Here is a 24526-nt window from a genome sequence, read left to right as displayed (position 1 = left end):
ACTATATTGAGGGCAAAACATGACCGCGACTTAAGAAAAAATACCCTCGAAGAGATTCAATGCCATTACTATTTCAGGTCAATAAGTTGTATACTATCAAAAGTTATTAATATTGTTACAATGTTAAGCAAGTAAAATTAGTCCAAAACAAGAATAAAAACATAATTGGATGTTTACTTTGAAAGAAGGCAAGCTTTGACTTGTAGAGAGTTGGTACATTTAAAACTGTATACAGATACAAACTGGAAGATATATTTGACTTCTATTAATATTTATCATCTATAATCTATATGTATATAATAATTATAATTTTTTTAAAAAAAATTTTTACCTAAATTTTTTTTCTTTTCCTCTTCTTGTAACTTTTTCCTTAGCCCCTCTCATGAATAATATAATTGATGTGAATAAAGTATTATCCTTTATGATAAATAACGAAATTTAATAAATTAAAGGGTGCAAATCTACAAAATGGAGACGCACATTTGATAATGTCCTCTTGATTATTATTAAAGAATGACTCTAGCTTCACAAATTTAAATTCATTAATGTTTAATTACATGATAAGAACTTTAGTTGTTCTTTTTACATGATTTGCTAACTTTAATTTTTTTTTCATATTCTTCATTTATTTATTATTATTTTCTAATTACTTATTTAACTTTTATACTCTTAATATTCATAACTTTCATCTTTTCATATTCATAACCTCCAAATATTTAAACTAAAACTTTAAATATCTTTTGATATTCCTTCTACTCTATTTATATAAATTCAACTTCTTTATCTCATGAAATCCCTATCAAGATTATTAGGCTATTTTTATTCTACAGTAAAAACAGATGAAGACTCTTGAATTTTGATAGGATATGAAAGGAGTCGATAAAAACTCAGAGAGTTATGTACTAATTTTGTACTTATTTTTTCATCTATATATACATCAATCTTATAAGAATAATGTCTATATTGTATTTTTCTTAAATATCCTGTTTCTTTTTGTCTTTTTTTCACTCTGTTAGACTTCTTAATTTAGTTTTCTATGAATGTTTTATTGCCGTAAAGTCTTTGAATTTTGTAATTGTTATATTTTATTATTCATTTCAATTTACATATATATTTCAATGGGATTTTAGTCATTCTAACGTATCTATAAAAATTTACATGAAACACACGTGCGAAGCAGATCCTCAGAAACTAGTATATAAACTCATAATTAAAATAATCAAATAAATTCCCTTATCATGATCAAATTATCTAAAAGAAAAAAGTTATACTTAAATTATAAGTCATGAATCATGATATATGCAACTAATAAATAGTTATAGTTACCTAGAAATAAAACACAAGTTTGTTACAATAAATTGAAAATATTTAAAATTATAATGAAGGTGACTTTAGGCTTTGGGTTGGGCATTTTGTGAGGATGGTTTCTACCTTGGTCTTTGGTTTGTGTGCTTGTGGCCATCATGCGATAAATGAAGAATGGGAGGTCCCCTGTTCCCTACAAATTGAATCAGCAAAAGAGAAGGGCCAACCATTGAAGATAAGCAAAGCCCTCTATGACAAACCAAATCGGACACGTGTCCACCTGATATTTCATTCTTGATTTTCCTCAAAATTACAACAGTTTTAGGTTCTCGTCTTCAAAGTCTCAAAAGGGTGGTTGGAATTTTGAGCTTTGGTGCTTTCAAATTGACAAAGTACCAACCTTTATTCTCAATTTTCAACAAGGCAAAAGTTTGCTTCAAGAAAATATATATATAAAAAAAAAAAAAAATCAATGGCGACTGCTTCTTCTTTGGGTTCATCAACTCTGTTACAATCCCAAATTAGTGGATTTGGCGGGAGTCAAAAGCTTCAAAAGATTTCTTTCTCCAACCCCAATTCACTCACTTTCACCAGGTTTTTTCTAATTTCTTCATAGTCTTACTTCCTTTTCCCCTAAAAATTACCAAGTCTTTTTAATTCTTCACTCAATTCGCTTATCTTTCTACTTCGAGTTATTTGCTAGCCTGCTGCGGGAAATCTTAATCAGTCATTTCCACTGGAAAAAATTGGACTTTGATGTTTTTGGTGTGTAGAGTGGGTGTATGAATCTTTGTTTGTGGAGATTATTAAATTGAATTGATAGTTTTAAAAACAAAAACTGTTAAAGATCACAGAATGGAAGAAATAATTAGTTGGTGAAACATCCAGTTAACTTTGAAATGATATTCTGGAGCGCTATGTTAATGATTATGTGACTCGGAGGAGGATAAGTTTTTAAAGATTTTGTGATGGTTCAAAAGAGGAAAGAAGTTTTAAGATATTGGATAGAAGGAATCAAATGTGTTTATCAGGATACAGGCCCCTTGGTGGTATCATGAAGGATGATAAAAAATATGTAATGTAGTGGATGATAAAGATGTACTAGAAATTTTTGCACTCTCTATGTTTGTGAATATGCCTTCATATCCTATTTGAAGTTTGATTTTCCTGTGTGGTAAGCAAATGGTCTGATAGTCAATGTTATAAGCTGGATAATCTGCAATTCAGGATTGCTTGCCTTGTGGTAGTCGATTTAGTATCTAAAAGCATCTGGAACCACCCTCTTCAATTGGCTGATAAGCTAAAGCTCATGCCAGAATGCTCCTTGGCAATGTCATGTTTTTTTTTCTTTTGACATTCTGATTAATTCTTGTTCAAGTCACTTTGTCTTTTATGTTTTTCAACAAGCACCGACCGTAACTTGAATTTGATTCCAATTGCTATTAGCTATTTATCTCACTGATAAGATTATGCTCACTTGGTGATGCAATTTTGCTGATGTAGTTGTAAAAATGAGCCGATTTCTTGAATATATCAGTTGAGTTCATGCATTATTTGTTCTTTTGGAGAAGAGCTATTCATTTTCTTTTATTGCTAACAACCTCATATTGCTCTCTTACTTCCTATCTTAAAATATAGGAAATTTAACTGGCAAGCATTTATCTTTCTGCAACTATACCTTATACTAGCGTCAGAATCTGTCCAAATGAAGTTCTTAATTTTGTTTGTAAATGCAGGAGGAGAATTCAAACTGTGGTGACAGCTTCTTCTCGGGTGGATAAGTTCTCGAAAAGCGACATTATTGTTTCTCCATCCATCCTTTCTGCTAACTTTTCTAAATTAGGAGAGCAGGTTTGTGGTCGTATGGATTTGTTGCCCTACCATATTTATATAGATCTTATGAAGGTGTATTTCTATTTGGAAACGAGATGTAATAAATATTGCTATACATCTACAAGTTCAAAATATTGAGTAAATACATTTTGCCTTTCTGAATTCTGATTTTAGGTCAAGTTCTTTAATGAATTTCTTCATTTTTGTTTGTGGTTTCCCTTAAGAATGGCTCTTAAGCTGGTTAATCGTTCATCACATTAAAGTGTTTTACTCTTGTGCCTTCCATGCATTTAGGTGAAAGCAGTTGAGCAGGCAGGCTGCGACTGGATTCATGTAGATGTGATGGATGGTCGATTTGTTCCAAATATAACTATTGGACCCCTTGTAGTTGATTCCTTGCGCCCTATCACAGATCTTCCACTGGATGTGCATCTGGTATTTCTTGTTTTTCATGTGGTAAAACTGTTTCAGGTCTATAGGCACGAAAATGCTTTTGCTGATGTTCAATTTCAACCTACCATTGCAGATGATTGTCGAACCTGACCAGAGAGTACCTGACTTCATAAAAGCAGGTGCTGATATTGTCAGTGTTCATTGTGAGCAATCTTCTACAATCCACTTGCATCGTACAATAAACCAGGTAAGAATCTGTCTCTCTTTCTTTTCTTCTTTTTTTTTCCTTTTTCAATTCGAATTAGCAAAAACAACGTCTCCTCGCATAATATGGATTCCAAACTGTACTTATGATATTATACAAGGAGGCTAGAAAGTTCTTATCAACAGTGTTTGCGAAAGTGTTCGTATACTGCAACCTGACAAATTCCTCTACCTCGAGTTTTTTGGTTTGCATAGTAGGTTGGCTCATGAAAAATATTTGTTTTTTGTAAAAAGGATATCTGGCTGCCATACATTGAACTGTTTGTAGTAAGTGCACACTAGAACATTCAGATTAAGCTATCTTAGTGGTATTGATGCATGGCTTGTGTTTGGCTACTGCAGCTAGTTGTGTGAACCGCAATAAAACTGATAAAGAGATCTTTTAAACAAAGACTTGTGTTTTTCAGTGTGTTCCTATGAAATTTTCTGCATTTTTCAGTAGGAGCAACCTACAAATTTGCAAAACCTTTCCTTTGGGAAAAGGCCTATCAAAACTGCCTTACACTTAATAAAAATTTTGGCACATGGGACTTATTAAGTATCTTTGTCAGTCTCTTGAAAATTTTGGCTTCACGTATCTAAAAAGATTAACACTTGGTTTTGTGATCCTTTGGACTTTTTGATGCTCAAAGGCATGCTTGTTTTTGTCGAAATACAAGATACCTCTTTTTCAGTAATGACTATCTACTCATACGAATTTGATTGCAAACCTACTTAAAATGGCTACAGTAACAGGCTTCTCTTAAGTTAAGATTGTTAGGAATGTTGTACATAACTAACAGAACATCACCAGTCTAACGTTTTCACATACTACAAATTTTCTATTTGTGAGATCAATCCATGATTTGCGGTATCCTTCATGAGAGGTCTAAATACTGGTGTTTTCCATTTACCTTTATTGCATGCTTTTATTTAGGATATCAGTTAGAAAAAACTTGTTGGAGTACTTGATTAATTATTCGTGATGAATTATGTTACTTCTCTTATAGATGATTTCTCTCTGAAACACTCTTATAGATGATTTCTCTCTGAAACACTTTACACATGATGCAAAGCATCCTCAAACCATGGGATTTAGAAAAAAATGTAGGGTGCTTGTTTTTCTTACATTGAACACTTACTAGTTTGAAGTTTCTTTTTTAAAATTTCCGATTACCTTTTACATGATCTACTTAATCTATTTAAAATGAACTATCACTTCTAGAGAAATTATATAGGATCACGGTTAGGTGTTCGGTGTCCCATGACATTGAAAATGGTCTGCCGTAATTTGTAACTGTGAGAGCCATAGATGTGATATAGAAATTCAGCTGGTGATATTTCAGAATATTATGATTTTATGACCCATAGATAGTTCTAACTTCATGGTAACTGGTGTTTTTTAGCTGTCTTACTCATTATTTCACCTATTAAGTGCGTCTTGACCACAATATTGATTTTTTCTTTTTCAGATTAAAAGTTTGGGAGCTAAAGCTGGGGTTGTCCTCAATCCTGGAACCCCTTTAACCGCAATTGAATATGTCCTTGATGGTAAGATATTGCTTCTTAAAGACAACTTTTTGTATTGATCAACTAAATGTTTTCATAACTTGCATCAAGTAGATACAAAATTACAAAAGATATTGCATCCAAAAATAAAACTGAGCTAGCTCCTAATTTACCAATTTCAAAAAAAAAAAAAAAAAACTGAGCTAGCTCCATAGCAAAAAAAAAATCTACCTCGGAATTAGGGAGCTAACAGAGCAAAAAGTTGTCATGAGAATGTACAGGGAACAAATTGTGCCAGCTAAACAGAAGCATTAAGCACGTAGCCTTGATAGAGTGATTGGGAGTTGATACACCATCAAAACATCTCCTATTCCATTCTGTTCACAAAACCTAAAAAATGCTAGCAGATATCAGTCTCCAAATATTCCTGATGGCTCTATCAAATTTCCATGTGTTCCAAATTTCAATGGCTTCCTAGGTATTCCGAGGCATAACCCAACTAAGTTCAAAAATAGAGAAGAACATGCTCCATAAATCTGTAGCAACTGTGCAGTATAGAAATAAATGATTGTTGGTCTCTGTAATGTTATGACACTTGTAGCATCTATCTATAATTTGGAATTTTCATTTCCTTAAAGTTAAAAGACAATTTTCCAGAGATGATACTCTTAGTATTTTTCTTATAATTTTCTGATTCAATTTTCTTCTTTATTATTGGTGCTGTGAGAGTCAATAATGAAATTGGGATCGAGAGATGGGAGAACTACTCCTGTAAATAGGTGATATAGATTATATTATCTTTTAGTCTTGACTTTCATATGGTAGAAAAACATGTCAAATCACCTTAGCCCCTACTAGTCTGAGCTATGCTGAATATACTGTACAATGCCGCAACGGTTCAAGATGATAAATGAAGCAAAAGCATTGGGAGTGTACCCTAGAATTACTTGTATATTAATTTGAGTGCTCCGATGAAAAACTTACCTTAGAGATATTGATTTGAGAAGCAAGGTTATAGAATCCCCCACACGGGCTAGTTTTTCCTATTGAGTTAGGCTCAATGTATATTTTTCAGATATGCTATTAGAGTCGTCACCGATCCTTATTCTTGGTTTCTCTATTAATGGGAAGTTATATGGTTTTTAAGCAATCCTTACCTCCTAAGTTAGCTGTTAAAGTTGAGTAAGCTCAAGGTCCATTTTTCTTAATATGAGGTCCCGTATTTCAATTTTTTAAGCTTTTGTCAATCTTTAAAGGGTGGGGAAATATACTTGTAGAGATTTGGCAAAGTTCTAATATGGTTACCAATGGTCTTCCTGTCTATAACCTGTATGCTACCTCTGGAAATCTAGATCGGAAAAGGCACTAAGCTTTGAATCCAAAGTGAGCAAAGTTGATAAATTGTTTGTGGTTTCTTTTTTTGTGCAACAGCTGTTGATCTGGTGCTGATTATGTCTGTAAACCCTGGATTTGGGGGACAGAGCTTCATTGAGAGTCAGGTCAAGAAAATCTCGGACTTAAGAAAAATATGTGCTGAGAAGGTAATTCTTTTTACCATTTTTCAGTCTCTGCAAATTATGCAATGTGATGACATTCCTATGTTAACTTTGCAGGGATTAAACCCTTGGATTGAAGTTGATGGTGGAGTTGGTCCCAAAAATGCTTACAAGGTAAATGATGCTCTCCCGTGATTATAAGCCCCTCTCCCATTAAGCTTGTTGCCTGACCCTTCATAACTTTGAAAAGATATATTTTTCTTTTCGATGTATTGTTGGGATAAGTCATAGGATGTGAAGAAAGGATAAAATCTTACCAGCAGCATTACAAGTGGTGTGTAAATGTTACTTCTGGATTGTATCTTGTGAATTTAAATCTTTTCCTAAGTTGTTCTAATGTTCTATCAGATTTCATGAAGCACAACCTTATATTTGTCCATATTTTGCCATTTATTGCGGCAGACATGTTTAATATTGTAACCTACTTTCAAGTTGTAGAGAATTGTGTGTGGTAATGACAAAGCGAACATGATGTATCAAAGCAACCAACCATTTATCCTTACGAGATTACCGATTTAACAGTCTTTTTTTTCTTGCAGGTCATTGAAGCTGGAGCCAATGCCTTGGTAGCAGGTTCTGCTGTCTTTGGAGCTCCTGATTATGCTGAAGGCAAGTATATAAATTTTTTATTTTGCCATACTGAGAAGCTTGGAACTTAATATTTATTGATTAATAAATCTAGAACTTACATATTGTGTATACATGTTGCAGCTATTAAAGGGATCAAGACAAGCAAAAGGCCTGCAGCAGTTGCTGTATGAGGTTCCGGCCTACTTGGTTCAAGTAGTCACAGCTGTTAATACGGAATTGTTTCTGTGTATGTTCATCGTCAATTTCTGATTTTCTTCATCTTTTTCAGTCAAATTCTCCTCATTATCATATCTTTATAACCTTGTGTGATCAGTAGAGGGAACCATGTTTAAGGTTGACCTTCATATCTTTGTATTCAGGAAACATACAAAATGTTTATGTCACGTGTATTTACAACAGAGAGATTTCTGTTATCCATATATGTTTTACAAGAGGATCACTATCAGTGGATTGCAGTTTCATCGTTGGGCTGTTTACGTTTCTATGGAGTCCTACCAGTAGCTTTATTTGCATTTGACGCAGATGACAGAGCGATACATAGTAGCAAAGAACGAATAAACATGGTTCACTCTGCAATCTACACAAAGAGGATAAATAAAATAGCAGAGGTTGTGTAATACAATATGTTGTATACCTTTCCTTGCATAGGGAACAAGATGATTCTGTACTGAATATCCAATTTTCAAGATGACATTTATAGATGTTAATCAGTTAAGTGTCAAGTTCCCCAAACAGAAAAAAGAAGGGTAAATGGTTACAAGCTGCAACCAATTCTGTAGCGCTTTAGTCCCAGTATGGCATCCGCATTCGAAATTCAACAGTCTTTTATTCTTTCAGATGTTGGATACTGCAGGAATTAAAAAAGATGGGTACATATAGAACATGATAAACCTTTGATACAGCATTAAGATTAAGGTACAAAATTTCATAAATTGTACAAACGAAAATAAAACGACGGCTAGAGTGAGACCAATTCATATCTTGACTGCCAAACTTTAAACTACAATTGGCATTTCCTAAATAACCACAAAAATTGGAAGCCTGCAGAAATGAGGCAACATAAGCTTATTGCAAGGAATTCGAAACATGGAGAGAATCACCATGAAAAAGGACTGGCTCCTAACAAGAAAATCTCATTCTCTATATTCTTGATCCATTGACATACTCGATTGCAAGTCTTAATAGCTAGAGCCTGCAAGGTGGAAATTTACCAAACGTAAAAAACTGTAAGATCACAAGTAAATAGTGCAATTCTCACACTCCCAGTCATAGGATCACTATTGTGAATAATACCACACGTATCAAGCACATTGGATGAAGCTTAAAGTAATAAGCCATATCTAAGTTTGAATAGAGAAAATCAGCTTTGACGTACTTATCAGAATTTCAGTATACAAAAAATGAACTCGTTGTGGTAAGTAAACTGATGCTAGTCCCGAGATAACATCTCAAATAGTAGCTGTTTGACAATGATGCATAAAGAATAAGTTAACATGTATTTAGGGGTGGCAGGACAGGACCATCTTGGAAAATAACAATCCTAAGGTACACGGGTAGATAGATTCTTTCTGTTGAGCAAATAGTGAGATTTTGATTTCAATTGCTAGGGCTATTACCTAGCCATTAACATATCTCATGCGTTACTGTAAATGGTAACCAGCTCAGTACAGTACAGGACAGAAGTGAACTAAGTAAGGTCTATTAAATCTCATTGGTCTGCATGTACCTAAACTGTCCAATGAATAGTCCAAACCTTGCTCAACCAAAGACAAATGGAGTCAAATCTAGCACATACAACAGCATTAAATTGACAGGTGGAAAGGCTCTCTAAAATAAAAGTGACACTCAAAATATCACTTAGACAAACGATAGGCTTAGAAAAACAAAGTAAATAATAAAACCTTGTCTGCCCATAAAATGATAGATGGAAAAGCTCTCAAAAATGGAAGTGACACTCAAGGTATCACCTAAACAAACAACAGGCTTAAAAGAACAAATAAATAATCAAACCTTGTCTGCCAGGGGATCAAATGCTGCATAAAGTTCGAAATCCTGAGTAACCCAGCACAGTAGAACTGCAAGATAAAGGTAAGGAAGTTATTCCAAGAGGAACTAAAACATTATCATTGGACAAAATCATGAGGAGTTGTTTTTTCTATGTTTCTAAATTCCCAACCCAAAATTCAGTAACCACTGGAAGAAATTGAAACAAAATAAGGGTCAATTTGAACTTGATTGTCGCGAGCACCTTCCAGAAAGAATACCAATTTAAAGGAATATGAATAAAGATGCCAATTAGTTACTACATATATCCTCAACAAGAACAATTCATTTATTTATGTGTACGCACTTAGCTTTTAGAATTGGCTCCGCGTACAAATATGAAAGTCATAACCTGCTAACTTGCAAGGGATCACACTTTTCTTGCAATTACGACCCACTGGATTTATTTTCTTTTCTTGTTCATGAATAACGACAAACAGCAACATGAAGTGCAGTCAAATGAATAGGAGAATGCATTTTTTTTGACATATCTTACCGAGCAACTGTCATTGTCTACCCAAAGACTTCTCATCCCAACCACAAAGCTTTGACAAGAAAATTAACCTGCACTACGGTACTATGCAAGCATAAAGATAGATAGATCTATGTTCTATTCACTGATTTTAAATTATTTTTTTTAAAAAGATTTAGGATATGTAGATCCGATTATCTATGCAACTTCGACCTCAATTACCTAACTTTGTATGCTATGTTATGATGGAAAAAGTTTCTGTGGCAATGATCACAAAAGGCAGCAGTGACATGTCAGCTGTAGTTCTCTGACAGCAAGAATCGTCTAGGAAGGAAATGACCGTCAACACTGATTCATCTTCAGTGTTCAATTAATGGCTTTCTTCTGCCATAACTATTATATGCAAACATTTTATAAGGTGAAGAAAATAGAAAGGTCTTCGTGCTTCAAGAGCTTAACAGAAGAGCGGGGGAAGCAGCCAAAGTACGTACCATAATTTTCATCCCTTCTGAACTGAGTTTTGTGCGGTCCAATTTCCTTGTCATGCATGGATGCATAAAGCTTCTGGTAAGCTCTATACAACCTGCAGATAAATGATCTCAGTTTTAAGTGGGGAAAAGAGACAGAAGTATTGTTTGTCACGACAGCAACTTGATCTTAAAGTAATACCTTTTCTGCTGTTGTCTATTATTTACTGGTGATGAAAACTCCGACGAGACATACTGGTCAAGATAAATACTTCGATACATAAAATGCCAAAGTCCAGCAGGACCACCAACACCTATGAATGCTTCAGAAAATCTCTCGGATGATTCTCTAGTTTGTCCAGGCTGACCCAGATGATGCGAGACTGCTCCAGAATGAGAACCATGATCAGCAGGTAAATCCTCAACACGCATGCCACCATCTACCATGGATCTTTGAACTTCATTAAGTACATTGGACTCCAGAAGTACCTTTTCAATACGAATCCTACAAGATAGATAAGAGCTTTGCCTTAACATTGCTATTGTAGGAAAGATAAAAGTAGTTCAATTTAACAAGCTAATGCCTCTTGTCAGAATTTATGAACAGATATACATGGCTCACATTTCCCATGGTTCAGATCTAATGGAAACAAAAGAAAAAACTTCAGCTATGAAAAGTAGAACAAAATGTACATTGAAAAAAGAAATGAAAGAACATCATTTACCTGCAATCTTTAAGATGATGAAAGGCATCTGAACTTGTAGTAAGCAATATTAAGTATGTGTCAACCTGTAATACACAGCACCAAAGTTGGGTAATATGGAAACATCAAAATCCTAGAATTCTTGTTAGACAACCTACTATCAAGAACAGAAAAGAGATTTAACTTGAAATATTTCATCAGTAAATACTTCCTCTGTATTAAGCTGACAGTCTTACTTTGAATTGCATGGAATACAAGAGTTAACATTTATAGTTAAAAAAAATAGCCAAAATATAAAATATAAATAACAGATTTTGACATATTTGAAATTTTGTAAGAATGTATCTGTAGTAAAAACTAATAATGTGAACCTTTGAAGGAGGATTTACAACATTTTGGGAGAAGGGGACTATTAAAGAGTAATTTGACACCGACCCAACTTACATCGAGGTAATGCACATAAGCATGTAGAAATGACATGGGATTATATCTTGGTAAGCAAATTGGTGAGAAGGATTCTGATGTCCTGCATGACATCAATGAGGTGTTATAACATAGCCTCCAAGAAATTAATTAGTATAAATAGAATACAGACCTTGATTGGGCTGTAACATGTGATCTATCATTTATTTTGTTATCATTTCCTTAAAATGGAAGAAACCCCACCACAATTCCTCTCTGCCCAAGAATCCTCAATGGTCCTTTCCCAGTCCTCCCTTGGTGACAGGAACCCCAAATCAAAGTTGGGTCCTTTTCACTAGGCTATCACTCAGTTTAATATAATCTCTCAGCCACCAATTATGCTCCTTCCGTCTCGATATGTTTGTCCTACTTTCCTTTTAAAGTTTTTCAAAAAGAATGTCTCTTTCCTTTTTGGGCAACTCCTTAGTTCTAACTTTACACATGACATGTTAAAGAACACATAATTAAAGGAAATTTTGGCACATTTGATATATTTTCAATTCAAGACCACAAAACTCAAAAGTCTTGTTTACTTTCTTAAACTTCATGCCAAGTCAAAACCATACAAACAAATTGAAACGGAGGAGTACTATTATTATGTAAGGTATGATCCAACCGTTCACAGTCAAAAAGGGACAGAAAAAGAGAAAAAACTAAAGCAACAATGAGAGGGAGAAGCACTACGAACACCAACCATACAGAATAGAAGAAAAGAATTTGGATGCAATGTCATGATCATATACAACTCCTAGCTACGCCAAAAGATACATTAGCTACATGCTGCCTCAGGACACGAGACAAATGTCCAGGAGAGAACTTGTAGTGAGTCATTACACCAAAACAACAGGACCCATACGCATAAAACTGAATTTCCACAGCAGCCCAGATCATGTGACAGCCAGATAAATGTTTTGGAGCCTCAAGAAAAATGTGGTCCTTCGTTGCGGAAATGACTTGATCAAAGCACATGAAACCTAAGTGAATCAAAATCTAGGGAACTTTGAAATGTAACAACTAGAAGAAATGATCTAATTACGTGAAACCAGACTCATATAAAGTCATGTAAAATTTCATAATAGTAATTAGTAAAACGCTACTACACAATCCTACCAAGAATGCAAGGAAAAATACACTAAAATTAGCGTGGCTATTTACAGTAACATCTGTATCCTCAAAGGCCACGTCTGCCTCGATAACTGACTGCCCCAATCATTAATTCAAAAAGCTCAGCAAATTCAGGTACAATATGGACCATATGTCTACAAGGTTTTAGGACGAGTTACCAGCCTAATAAGGCTAAACAAAATCAGAAACATGCATATACATGTGCGAAATGAACTTATCAATTATCTCCAAATATTTGTACCAGATTCACAAGAAAATGGCCCAAAGAAGAATCAGAAGTTAGTTGAACTTGCCTAAATGATTCAGAAGACATAATAAAGTTGGAGAGCAATAGCATATCATCAGGGTGAAGAGATGCTTTTTGTGCACCAACAAGACTGATAACCTGCAAATCAACTTTAAACAGTATGCTTTAGACAATATAGTATACTGAATAACTGAAACCTATGCACCATTGAATGTGCAATTTGAAAGAAGAGTTCAAAAGTAGAAAAAGAAATAGAAACAAGACCTTGTGTTTACACATTAATAAGGCAAACAGAACCCCTGAATCAGCTACATCATGCAAGATGGCACTAGCAGCTTGCCTTGTTGCATAAGCAAGTGGAAGACATGTGTAAGCATGGAGAAAGTTAGCTGGGTTCCTGGAATCAAAATAAACAAAGCTAATATATTAGTATAGGTAATGACATCATTAGCACAGGTACAAACAGTTTCGATTAGAACCAAGTAAAAAAAATTGCATTATCAGTAAGGTTAACTGAACACCCTATTCTGAAAATTCAACCAACAAGCTTTCCAAGATTTTTTTCCCTCCTTAGATTATCCAGATTGTATCTTAAAATTGAGCAAAACCTTTTGGAAGGAGTTGAAAAAATAGTAAAGTATCTACATCAAAAATATGGTAAACAAAAGCTCCTTTAGTTAGTGTTGGGATTAAAAAAAGAGAGAGAGAGACAACAAAGATGAGGAAGCATAGGATTAAATGATGATAAACTACAGGGTAAAAACAAGTCTATATACAGCGTATTCATAGGAAATAAAACAATTTTATCAGACAGCACTTTAGTTTTCTTCCATCATAAGGTTAATTTTATAGGGAAACAACATTAACATCTACTATATTCAACAAGTAATAGCTAGACAAGACAACAACATACCCAGTGAAATCTCACAAAGTCGGGTTTGGGAGTAGCTAGACAAGAGAAACAATATTCTTTCTATCCGCAAAAGAAAATGAGTCCGGAGCCAAAAGGGCAACAAAATTTTCCAAAAGGGCAACAAAATTATTTATCAAAACAAAAGGGCAACAAATTTAGACACCGTTTAAATTAGGTTACCGCCACAAGACGCGGAAACCAATGCACCTTCAAGGCGCAGCAGCCTTTAGCCTTGTAAGGCTCGGCTGCCATGCGCCTTACGAGGCGCATTGGTTTCAGCGCCATACGCCTTCTTAAAAAAAATCGACGCCTTATGCAGTGATGTTCTTAGTTCATTATAAGAAGAAACCTAGGCATTGATTGCACTTTTTTTAAAAGAAAACATCACTAAAGTGATTTTCCAGAAAGGCTTATAGATGTTCGAATGAGTTTGTCAAATATACTGTTATTTTGTCAAATTAGTAAGCTAAGTGTTAATTATTTCAATTCATAGAGTAAATTGAAGCTCGACTAATTTAGATTTACACTGCATAAGGCTCTATTTGTTAATATTATCATTATTCTTATTCAAAAAAAATATTATCATTCTTATCTTTAAAAGTATACAATTAGATTAAGTGAATAAAAATAATTAAAAAATAATATATTAAAATCACAAACAAATAAAATTTTAAAAGAAAATAGTAAAAAAAACTATATATACATAAAATGAAAACTAAGAAAATTTGAAAAAATAAATAAAAAACAAATTAATTAAAAGTAATAAGCCACCTAGGCCCTACGCCTTGTAAGGCAACCTTGCCTTGCGCCTTGTTGCTCATTCTGCATAAGTTTCACGTGAAACTTTTACTCTGTTGAATCAAATCAACACTGTAGTTTCACGTGATATATTATTCAACACTGTAGTTTCGCGTGATATATTATTAGATAAAGTGATGAAAAATTTATATATTTTTAAATAAATTAATTTATATACCACGCGAAACTACAGTGTTGAATAATATATCACGCGAAACTATAGTGTTTAATAATATATCACGTGAACTACAGTGTTGATTTGATTCAACACTGTAAAAGTTTCATGTGAAACTTACACAAAATGAGTAACAAGGCGCAAGGCAAGGTTGCCTACAGGGAACAGGGCCTAGGAGCCTTGTTACTTTTAATTTTTATTTATTTATTTTTTCAAATTTTCTTAGTTTTTCTTTTTAGAAATTATTTCTTTGTAATTTTAATATATTATTTTTTAATTATTTTTATTCACTTTATCTAATAGTATACTTTTAAAAATAATAATAATAATATTAACAAATAGAGCCTTATGCAGTATAAATCTAAATTAATCGAGCTTCAATTTACTCTATGAATTGAAATAATTAACACTTAGTTCAAAATTCAAATTTATTTTAAACAAACTCAATTAAAATTATAAATTCCAAATAACATTAACTTTTACTAATTTGACAAAAATAACAATACATTTGACAAACTAATCCTATCATTAAGCCTTTCCAGAAAATCTTTAGTGATGTTTTTAAAAAAATAATCAATTAATGCCTAGTTCCTTCTTATAATGAACTAAGATACATCACTGCGTAAGGCGTCGAAATTTTTATTTTTTTTTTAAGAAGGCGCAAGGCACTGAAACCAATGCACCTTGTAAGGCGCATGGCAGCTGAGCCTTACAAGACTAAAGGTTGTTGCGCCTTGCAAGGCGCATTCGTTTCTGCATCTTGCAGCGGGTAACCTAATTTAAATGGCGTCTAAGTTTGTTGCACTTTCGAAATTTTTGAAAAAACTTGTTGCCTTTTTGGCTCCGGACTCATAAGAAAACAATGGTCCTAGTTATGCTAGAAAGCTAGAACTGATAATACAGGAACTCAGCAGAGATGGACGGAACTTTTGCTACATATAAAATTTTTACACGGCCCTTTTTGGCAATGTAAAATATTTTCTTGTGACCATCTTGACAATAATTTACAAGTATAAATTTTGTGCATTGTCAAATACCCTGGATGACAGAAATCTTCTAACAGTAGGCAGAAAGATAATCTTTTCACTTTTCCAACATACCTAAGCAGAAAAATAACTTGCAATTTTTATGTTTTCTGATCCTTCTTCTCCTCTCTCTCCCAACTCCCAGCTTTATGGAAGGAGGATCGTGTGTATGTTACATTGAACTCTTCGACATCTCTTAAGTTCAATAAAAAAAAAATATCCTCCCCGTATGTAATTAAAAACAAGTTAACAAATAAGCACCTGAATTTCTCCTAAGTTTCAATGACGCAGAATGTCCAGAACTCTTGAGATTTAAAAATTGTGCCTCGACCATAGTGGAAAAAGTATATGTTATTAAAATTAAGAACCATTTTTTTATAGTTCTTCTTTCAGGTTTTTGTTGGAATGTATGACCATCTTACTAAAGCTTCAGTTGTTAGAGAGATTTACATTTTTATTTACTTATATTCTCAAAAGGCCCCCTCATGTGCGATCCTGTTTCTTTTTTCATGAGCCAAGCACATGGTAATTCTTTTTAATAATGAGTGGAGATGAGATTCGACCCAAGACCTCTACCTACCTGATACCATATTGAAGTGTTTGACATCTAAAAGTTTAAGTTGTTAAAAAAGGACATTTTATTTACTTAATTATATTCTCAAAAACATGACATATTGTCACACTGCCATTGGGTTTTTATGAAACTACCGTCTCATATCATAGTTGATAAAATTAAATGATTATAATAAATGGGTAAAGCTTCCTTAGTTATTTCTCAAGTTCCAAGGAGACAGATTGTGTCAGTACTCTTTAAGATTTAACAATTGTCCTCAGTCCGGACTCACCAAAGTATATGATATCTCATTTAGAAAAAACTAATATGTCACAAGTAAAAGGTATCACGATGAAGATAAGTATACAGGCAGAGAGAAAGAGAGTGAAGGCAGAGCATAGACACGAACCAACTGAATGAATGGATCAGTGAAGAGAAGACGACGTCTGTTCCTCCAAGCAAAGGAGTCATGTCAAATTTAGGGTTCTTCTCAAAACATTTATTCAGAGATTTCGTAAGAATAAGTATCATCTGCACAGATAACAACTAATACATGAGCAATTGCATCCATCCGTCAGAAAAACAGGCAGTCAATTAACAATTAACATGCTAAGGAAACTAGACCAGGCCAGCACCTCAATTAGTACAAATTAAACAATCAAAAGAAACGAAAGAAGAACAAAAAAGAAAAAAAGTGACTTACCTGACCATAAAGGAGCTCTAGTTGTCCCTTCAATGACTGATATGACTCTTCTGTACAGCTTATGCAAACCAAGTAAATAGGTCCTTTTACAAGAAACACAACCTGAAACACAAGCCTTAAATATCCGTTAAACAAGAAACAAACATCAGGCAGCACATATTTTAAAAATGCTTAAGCAGAAAGGCTTCCAATTAAGCTGCCTAATGTTACAACTCAATTGCAAAAATTACAAAATATTCCTACATGGTCACTAACTCGCAAAGCCAAACAGCATATGGCTATCTTCTCTTTCCTTCTTTCCTTCAATGCCGATTTTTAAACAATAATGTTCAAGCATTTAAAAAGAAAAAAAGACTAGCATGAAATTGAAGTAAGCAGGAACATATACATCCGCACTAACCCATGCAGCTTCAAATTTTCCATGTATTAAATATAATAAAAGAAGGTGAGGAATCGACCATGCAAGAAAGCACAAGTTCCATCATCATTGCATTATAGAGAATTTCAACACAAAGAGACTGACCTGATGTTTCCCGGCTCTGACCAAGTTGACTCTATCACCCCTGAAAAGAAGACCAATCAAGCAAACTTCAATATCCTGCTAAGACTTTGCTGAAAATAAAGGGGTTACCAGTAACAAGGTAGGCAAAGTACCCATTCTCAACAAATGAAATGATGGCTTGCAAAGTGGCAGAGAATCCAGCAAGCTTGTGTTCATCTCCATATCTTCAAATGAATGATAAAATAAAAATAACAAATCTCAGAGGACAGTAATATGATTAAGATGAAACAGACAACAGTATATAGTACTCTAATTAATAAATTCCATTGTGCACTCTGGAGGGGGCTGCTTTAACGCTGACCTCGAGTATATTGGCTTTCCCGAGTGACTCAAGACAAAGAAGTGTTTCTTTCTTTTTCTCCAGGAAATAGAAGCATCATCCTGCACTTCATCAATCAAAAGACTCAAAAGATAAAGTTGAACCATATCAACAGTGGATCTCCTTTACTTCCCTTTCGATGTTACTGAAGATACGTTTTAGTTATTGCATATAAATTAGTCTCATGATCTCACCAGAATATATTCTGCAAAATAGCCGTACAAAGTATTGTTTGATTGTCATTGTCATCGAGGTGAGCTCTTAAACATACCTTGACTTGTTTTTCAACAATTTTAATTTGCACAACTATCGAAGTGGTGAAAATGCAACTGGAAATCTTGATAAATAGTGTGTGCATAAGGAGGAAATATAAAAAAGTTGTAAGCTTATAAACCGATTGCCACCATATCCATTGCTCATGCCCTTTTAAAATTTAAATGTGAGATTTCAGCCTACAGGTAGTCACTAATTTGAACCTTATTGCAGCCTACAGGTTGTACTCAGTTTGACCTTACTGTGTTGAAAGACTATCTAGACTAAAATTCCCTGATTGCAAAGCACTTTTTAGTATTTGCTAAACTAGCCACAATTACTACTTAAAAGAGTTCACATTCACTAGCTTCTGTTGGACTCACCTCATTGCCATGGCGTTTCCCAGGAAGCCATTGCACCTGAGAGTTCGAACCTCCATCAAAAGAATCACCCTTGCCAATTTCAAGAATTTCACCATCGACCTCCTCAATGCCAGTGTCCCTACTACTAGCGTTGCTACTCCCTCTTTCACCCGCATAGCCACTGCTACTAGGACTTGCCGGAGCCTCCATTTCTTCAGAATTGTTCCTCCACACGGGTACGAAAGAGCTAACATCTTCAACCACATTCATAGGAGGAAGCTCCTCAGAATTATCCGTTCCGGAATTCTTATTCAACAGTCCATTCGGGAGCTCCTTCAGTTTATCCTGATTCGATGACGAAGGTTCCTTGATTTCATCGTCAGAATCCGCTTCGGATTCGTACTCGGATTGACCAACTGAAATCGATGATAATTGATTCTCGATGGCGTCCAAAGACTGATCGATGGAGTTAGCACTAGGACCAACCTTAGGTTTTCGATCATCGTCCGATAAGTCAGCATCGGAAGGCATAGTGAGAACTGTCAACGACCGGGAGCCGAAAACAGTAACAGAATCGTCAGGATTTCAGTAGGATAGACAATTAACCTAACATAGGCAATGATTGAAGTTGGAGTTAATATCCATTTCCTCCTACCATTCCTCAGGCACAGAGCGAGTCACTTCTCTGACCGGTAGGTGACTTCGCCGAAGTAGAGCGCCTGCAACAGTTGGACCCGGGTTCAGTATCTCACAACTTTGGGCTTCGAGTGGTAAAGCTATTTGCTTAGATTAGGGAAAGTGCACAGTGCACAAATTGCCGATATAGGGACCCCTATTTTATAACACATCTGAAATATATAAGGAGCGGACGTACGAATTTCATTAGTTTAGAGGTTAATTAAGTGATTTCTTTCGTATTTTCAAAATTACAGTTCGTATGATATTTAGTTCAGCAGATAATGTATTTAACACATTTACATGCATGTTATAATCATGTCTATTTAAAAATGAAATATAATCGAAATCAAGCGTTTAACGACTTACCATTTTTTAGTTATATATTTTAACTAGTAAAATTATTCACACTTCGCGCGAAAATTGAATATCATAAAATTTATAAAATAATATTTAGAATTTATAGATCATTAAAATTAAAAAACTTTATTGTCTTATATATAAGATTACGTAATAACAAACATTAATAATGTAAAAGAAAATAATAATCATAACCAGGGGCGGATCTACTAAGGTTCATGTGGTGTCACGCCACCCACAAATTTTGACGGAAACTCTAATATATATATATATATATATATATATATATATATATATATACCCGATATGATTACAAATACTAAACGTGACACCCTAGGGAACCAAAATGCCTTGTGGTGCTACTGGCTAAGGGTCATTTACTAATATGAGAGGTCGTGAGGTCGAATATCGCTGATGCTTGGCAGTTTTTTAATTTGCAATTTTAACTCGTGAGAAAAAAAATCCTTCGCTGTCAATCTTGACATAAATTGTCATCTTATTATTGTTCATATTTTGTTAATTGATTTGTCATAGAATAAAAAGACGAATAATTCGACTAAAGTCTTAAATTGATTTAACCTATGAACCTACTTGGAACCCAGACACTCGAAATCCTGAATCCGCCTCTGATTATAACATCCTATCAATTATCCTTCAATCAATCATCTTCCCTTTGAATTTATAATTTATCATTTTTCCTCTAGAAAGTATTACTATTTGATATTTATGAGAAATTAGATGAACATCAATATGAAGTATTAAATTTTCTAATAGATAAATATTTTCTTATCTTTACTAACAAATATTTATAACAATAACTTTGCAGAAACATAAATCACAAATTTTAGAACATGTACTCAAAAATAACAATTTATATCATAAGCATAAATTAATAACTTTAAAAAAAATATTTATATTAACAAATACTTGTAATAATAATTTTGTAGAAACATAAACAATAAATTTTAGAACATGTACTCAAGAACAGTAATTTATATATAAACATAAATTAATGACTTTAAGAAAAATATTTATATTAACAAATACTTGAAATATTAACTTTGCAGAAAAATAAACAACAAAATTTAAAATATGTACTCAAAACAACAATTAATATCATGAGCATAGATTAATGATTGTAAAAAAATATACCAGAATCTATAACAATAGAATGAAACAGAAAGGAAGAAATTGAGCCTTAACGAAATTATTTTGCTTTAGTACTCAATATTTAAAGGAATAAATCCTCTCAGAATGGAAACGGTTTTATCCATAAGTGTATTGATACAAAAACAATAGTGTTAGTGAGTCACTCAACTGGAGCAAGGTACACGAATATCTAATTGTGCAGAAGAAAAAGAAGTTCAGAATTTTCGTTGTTTTAAAATGAGAGAAAATTCCTCTATTTATAAACAACAAAGTGTAGCGTGAACAAATGTTTACTGTGACTTATCGAAAATGTCACAACTCATAGTTACTACCCTTCTGAAAGGTTACAACATTTCATAAAAGTCATAATTTTTCTTAAAAGTCGCAATTCTTCATAAAAGTTACATCTTTTCATGAAAGAGAAAAACTATTTATGAAAATAAATAAATTTAAAAAGAAATTTTAGCTAGTGAACGCCACGCAGGCGGACTTAAGGTTCTCTTTTATATAATATATGATATGATTAAAAGATGATAGATTTTTTCAGTAGTATAATTTGATTTTAAAAGATGCAGTATTATTATATGTGGTCATGTGGACTAGATTTTATAAAAATGTATATAAATTATAGTGCTTTTTTAGCATGTATTTGAATGTTATTAAGTGTTTACTCATCATTAAGAAAAGACATAATACATATATGAACTCTAAATTTGGCTTCAAATTTTAACTTTGACATCAAATTTTTATAGTGCACAAATAGACACTTTAACTATTTTATCTTTCAATAAATAAACACGCGATTCCTACCTGGCAAAATGCGTGAAATGCACGCATTCTGCGCGAGTGAGGGGTAATTTTCGAGGCCCACAACGGTAAAAAAATGTTGAAATGACAATTCTACCCTTAATGAATCTCTTTTATAATTTTTTAGTTTCAAAATGACGTGTAAAATATTTTTTTTTTAAAAAGACATGTAAAATGTTTAATTAGTTGGCAACTTCTGATTGGCTCACTAATACACGTGGGAGCGTTTGCATTTCACGCACTTTGGCTCCAAAAATCGCGTGTTTATTTATTGAAAGATAGGATAATTAAAGTGTCTATTTGTGCATTATGAAAGTTTGATGTCAAAGTTAAAAGTTGAAGTCAAGTTTAGGGTCCAATATATGTATTATGCCTTAAAAAATGTATCTAGATTAGACTTTATGATATATAATAAAATTTTAAAAATTTACAAATACATACATATACAAAGTTGATATTGTATTTGATTCATCTAAACTAGGAAATAGACGTGTTGCATGATTATTATATCTGATATTAACAACTTCATGAAGCATGTATCATAGCCACTGTATCACATATAGTAGAAAGGCATAATATATAAATATACCTTTTAACTTGGTTTCGAATCATATTTATGCCTTTCAACTTTTGGTGTGCACAAGTAGTCACTTAAACTTGTATAAAGTTGAACAAATAGACACACATGTCTTATATGTCATCCTACATGACATTTTTTGTCGTACGTGTATTTTGCCATGTAGGACTCATGTGTTTATTTATTTAAAAGTTGGATAGTTAAAGTGCATGTTTGTGCATTATGAAAGTTGGAGGTCAAAATAAAAATTTGAAACCAAATTTAGGGTCTAATATATGTATTATGCCTAGTAGAAAAGATAAATTACAACTTGTATAATATACTGACCCGCCATCTACTCCTCTATTTAGATTTTCAAAAAAGCAAATGCCCCACCCCAAGCCCCCAACCTACCCCGTTTAAATGTTTCCGTGCCCTGTCAAGCCCGCCGCGCCTTATTTCAGTGGATGAGGAACAACCATCCTTCTGACCGAAGTTTGTCAATACTAACTACACGTTAAATAACTAAGAAAACAATTTATTGTACGGAGGAGGATGAAGCGGATTAGAAGCAACAACATGAGAAAATATAAGTAAGAAATCCACTTATAAAAAGCTAACAAACTAACAAATGTTCTTATGTACCTATGAAGAGAGAAAGAAACTAATCCAAATGTTAATCACTTTTTCTGCACTAACATTCAAGAATGCAACTTCCCCACCTCAACTAAACTGCAGCCAGGAGTTCTCCTTTGTGTCATCTCATGTCTAAGCATTATTTTCTCCTCCCACATGCCCTTCGCAGCATAGATATTAGACAATGCAACATCATCACCAACTAGACTAGCGTTTAACTCACGTAATCTAGACTGAGCCACTGCAGCAAGTTCTTCGTTGCCATGAACACCAGAGGCACCTAGTAAGGTCCTCCATATAACTGCATTTGGCTGAATTGGCATTGCCAAAATAAAGCTATATGCCTCTTTTAGCAGTCCAAGACGGCATAACAGATCAACCATGCACCCAAAGTGAGAAAGCCTGGGCTTTATGCCATACTCTTCAATCATACTTCTAAAATATCTTTTCCCCTCTTCCACCATCCCCGCATGGGAACAAGCCATTAGAACCCCTATAAACATAACATCATTCGGAACAAGTAATTGGTCCTTAGTTCCTTGGCATTGAATTGATCTTGACTTGTTTTCTTCTTCCAATGCAGAAAACAGCCTCAGCGCTTCTTCTGCTTGGCCGTGTAATGCATGCCCAACAATCATGGATGTCCAAGTCCTAATATCCTTAACTCTTATATTATCAAACACTAACATAGCTTTTCTGATATCCCCACATTTTACATACATGTTCACCAGAGCATTCATTAAAGATAAATCCTCACTAAACTCTGGCTTTCGACTTATAAGATCATGAATCCACACCCCTTTATCCAATGCTCCCATATCAGCACAAGCCGACAGGGAAACAGTGAATGTTACCTGATCAGGCTCTACACCATCCATTTGCATATGCCTGAATATCTCTATGGCTCTGTATGGTTTCTGATTTCGCACATACGCAGAAATCAGTGAAGTCCAGCACACAACATTCTTGTTGGGTATTTCGTCAAACACCTTGTGCACATCAGCAATATTTGTAGTTGCAGCGTACATATCCATGAGCGATGTTTGAAGAAAAATGATGGGTTCGTAGCCAAGTTTGATTACAAGGGTATGGGTTTGTTTCCCTTCAGTTCCCAATGATTTCTTAGTACAAGCTTTGATTACATACAAGAGAGAGTAGCTATCTACAGCAGAAATCTTTTTCCTCAGCAAGTCAGAGAACAAGAATATGGTCTTGATTGGATTGGACTTGAGGTAACTTTTCAGACTCAGATTAATTCTTGTTGGTTTAAGATGTGTAGCGAGATTGATTTGGGGTTGCGCTGCGCTTGTAAAAGGCTTGGCCACCTTATGCAAGAATCTTGTCATTTGGTCACAAGGTGCAGACCTTAGATTTTATGGCAAGGAAGTAGCTTCTGTGCTCCTTTATGTTCATTTACAGCAGTGTCTGAATAAAACGAAATGAGCTTCCTTTTTAGCCTTTCATCTTTGAAGACAGTGGAGTGTACACGGACTTTGTTTTTTTCTACGTTGTTACTTCTTTTTTGGGACTGCTTTGAAGTTATCTAGACAGTGATAAGGTCTACGTATACTTTATTGTCTATAAGCTTCTCATATCCCATTTTGTGCAATTACACTGAATCTGTTGTTGTTGGTGCTACTTTTACTGCAGATGGTAATGGTATAGACGGAAGTTTAAATAATGAGTTGCTAGTATAAAAAGGACCGTATTTCAATTATATTTTGTGAGGTT

General features: G+C 33.9%; 3 protein-coding genes across 4 annotated transcripts; 1 reads left to right on the top strand and 2 right to left on the bottom strand.

Annotated features, from left to right (window-relative positions):
- The first annotated feature begins 1423 nt into the window (after nt 1–1423).
- LOC107014260 (ribulose-phosphate 3-epimerase, chloroplastic) lies at nt 1424–8145 on the top strand. 2 transcript variants are annotated; one of them, XR_001456207.2, is made up of 10 exons: nt 1424–1899; nt 3042–3156; nt 3433–3573; nt 3665–3778; nt 5247–5325; nt 6715–6824; nt 6897–6953; nt 7379–7448; nt 7551–7656; nt 7790–8145. XR_001456207.2 is itself a non-coding variant. In XM_015214111.2 (9 exons), the coding sequence occupies exons 1-9, from the start codon at nt 1778–1780 to the stop codon at nt 7598–7600; spliced, it is 858 nt and encodes a 285-aa protein (XP_015069597.1). In that variant the 5' UTR covers nt 1424–1777; the 3' UTR covers nt 7601–8137. The 2 variants fall into 2 exon arrangements, 1 of the variants encoding a protein (XP_015069597.1); XM_015214111.2 differs by having other exon boundaries at nt 7551–8137.
- A 141-nt stretch (nt 8146–8286) lies between these two features.
- Nucleotides 8287–19472, bottom strand: LOC107014259 (vacuolar fusion protein MON1 homolog). Its single transcript, XM_015214110.2, has 14 exons — nt 18634–19472; nt 17981–18060; nt 17772–17843; nt 17641–17680; nt 17118–17219; nt 16824–16945; nt 13215–13347; nt 12997–13088; nt 11561–11642; nt 11138–11202; nt 10615–10917; nt 10437–10528; nt 9441–9505; nt 8287–8622 (listed from the first exon to the last, which is right to left on the bottom strand). Exons 1-14 carry the CDS (start codon nt 19141–19143, stop codon nt 8527–8529), a joined length of 1854 nt encoding a protein of 617 aa, XP_015069596.1. The 5' UTR covers nt 19144–19472; the 3' UTR covers nt 8287–8526.
- Nucleotides 19473–22747: 3275 nt separating this feature from the next.
- LOC107012932 (putative pentatricopeptide repeat-containing protein At1g74400) lies at nt 22748–24166 on the bottom strand. Its single transcript, XM_015212906.2, has one exon. The coding sequence runs from the start codon at nt 24139–24141 to the stop codon at nt 22861–22863; it is 1281 nt and encodes a 426-aa protein (XP_015068392.1). The 5' UTR covers nt 24142–24166; the 3' UTR covers nt 22748–22860.
- Nucleotides 24167–24526: the final 360 nt, after the last annotated feature.

Source organism: Solanum pennellii, chromosome 3, assembly GCF_001406875.1.
Source record: "Solanum pennellii chromosome 3, SPENNV200".
NCBI classification, from domain to species: Eukaryota; Viridiplantae; Streptophyta; class Magnoliopsida; order Solanales; family Solanaceae; genus Solanum; species Solanum pennellii.
Note: the sequence above shows the minus strand (reverse complement) of the source record. Positions and strands in the feature narration are given on the sequence as shown.

Coding starts and splice junctions, on each gene's coding strand:
- LOC107014260 (XM_015214111.2), top strand. CDS start 1,778: ATGGCGACTGCTTCTTCTTTGGGTTCATCAACTCTGTTACAATCCCAA. Junction 3,574..3,664: donor TTCCACTGGATGTGCATCTG/GTATTTCTTGTT, acceptor CTACCATTGCAG/ATGATTGTCGAACCTGACCA. Junction 7,449..7,550: donor AGCTCCTGATTATGCTGAAG/GCAAGTATATAA, acceptor TACATGTTGCAG/CTATTAAAGGGATCAAGACA.
- LOC107014259 (XM_015214110.2), bottom strand. CDS start 19,143: ATGCCTTCCGATGCTGACTTATCGGACGATGATCGAAAACCTAAGGTT. Junction 17,844..17,980: donor GGAAAGCCAATATACTCGAG/GTCAGCGTTAAA, acceptor ATTCATTTGAAG/ATATGGAGATGAACACAAGC. Junction 11,203..11,560: donor CTTATGTGCATTACCTCGAT/GTAAGTTGGGTC, acceptor TGTGTATTACAG/GTTGACACATACTTAATATT.
- LOC107012932 (XM_015212906.2), bottom strand. CDS start 24,141: ATGACAAGATTCTTGCATAAGGTGGCCAAGCCTTTTACAAGCGCAGCG.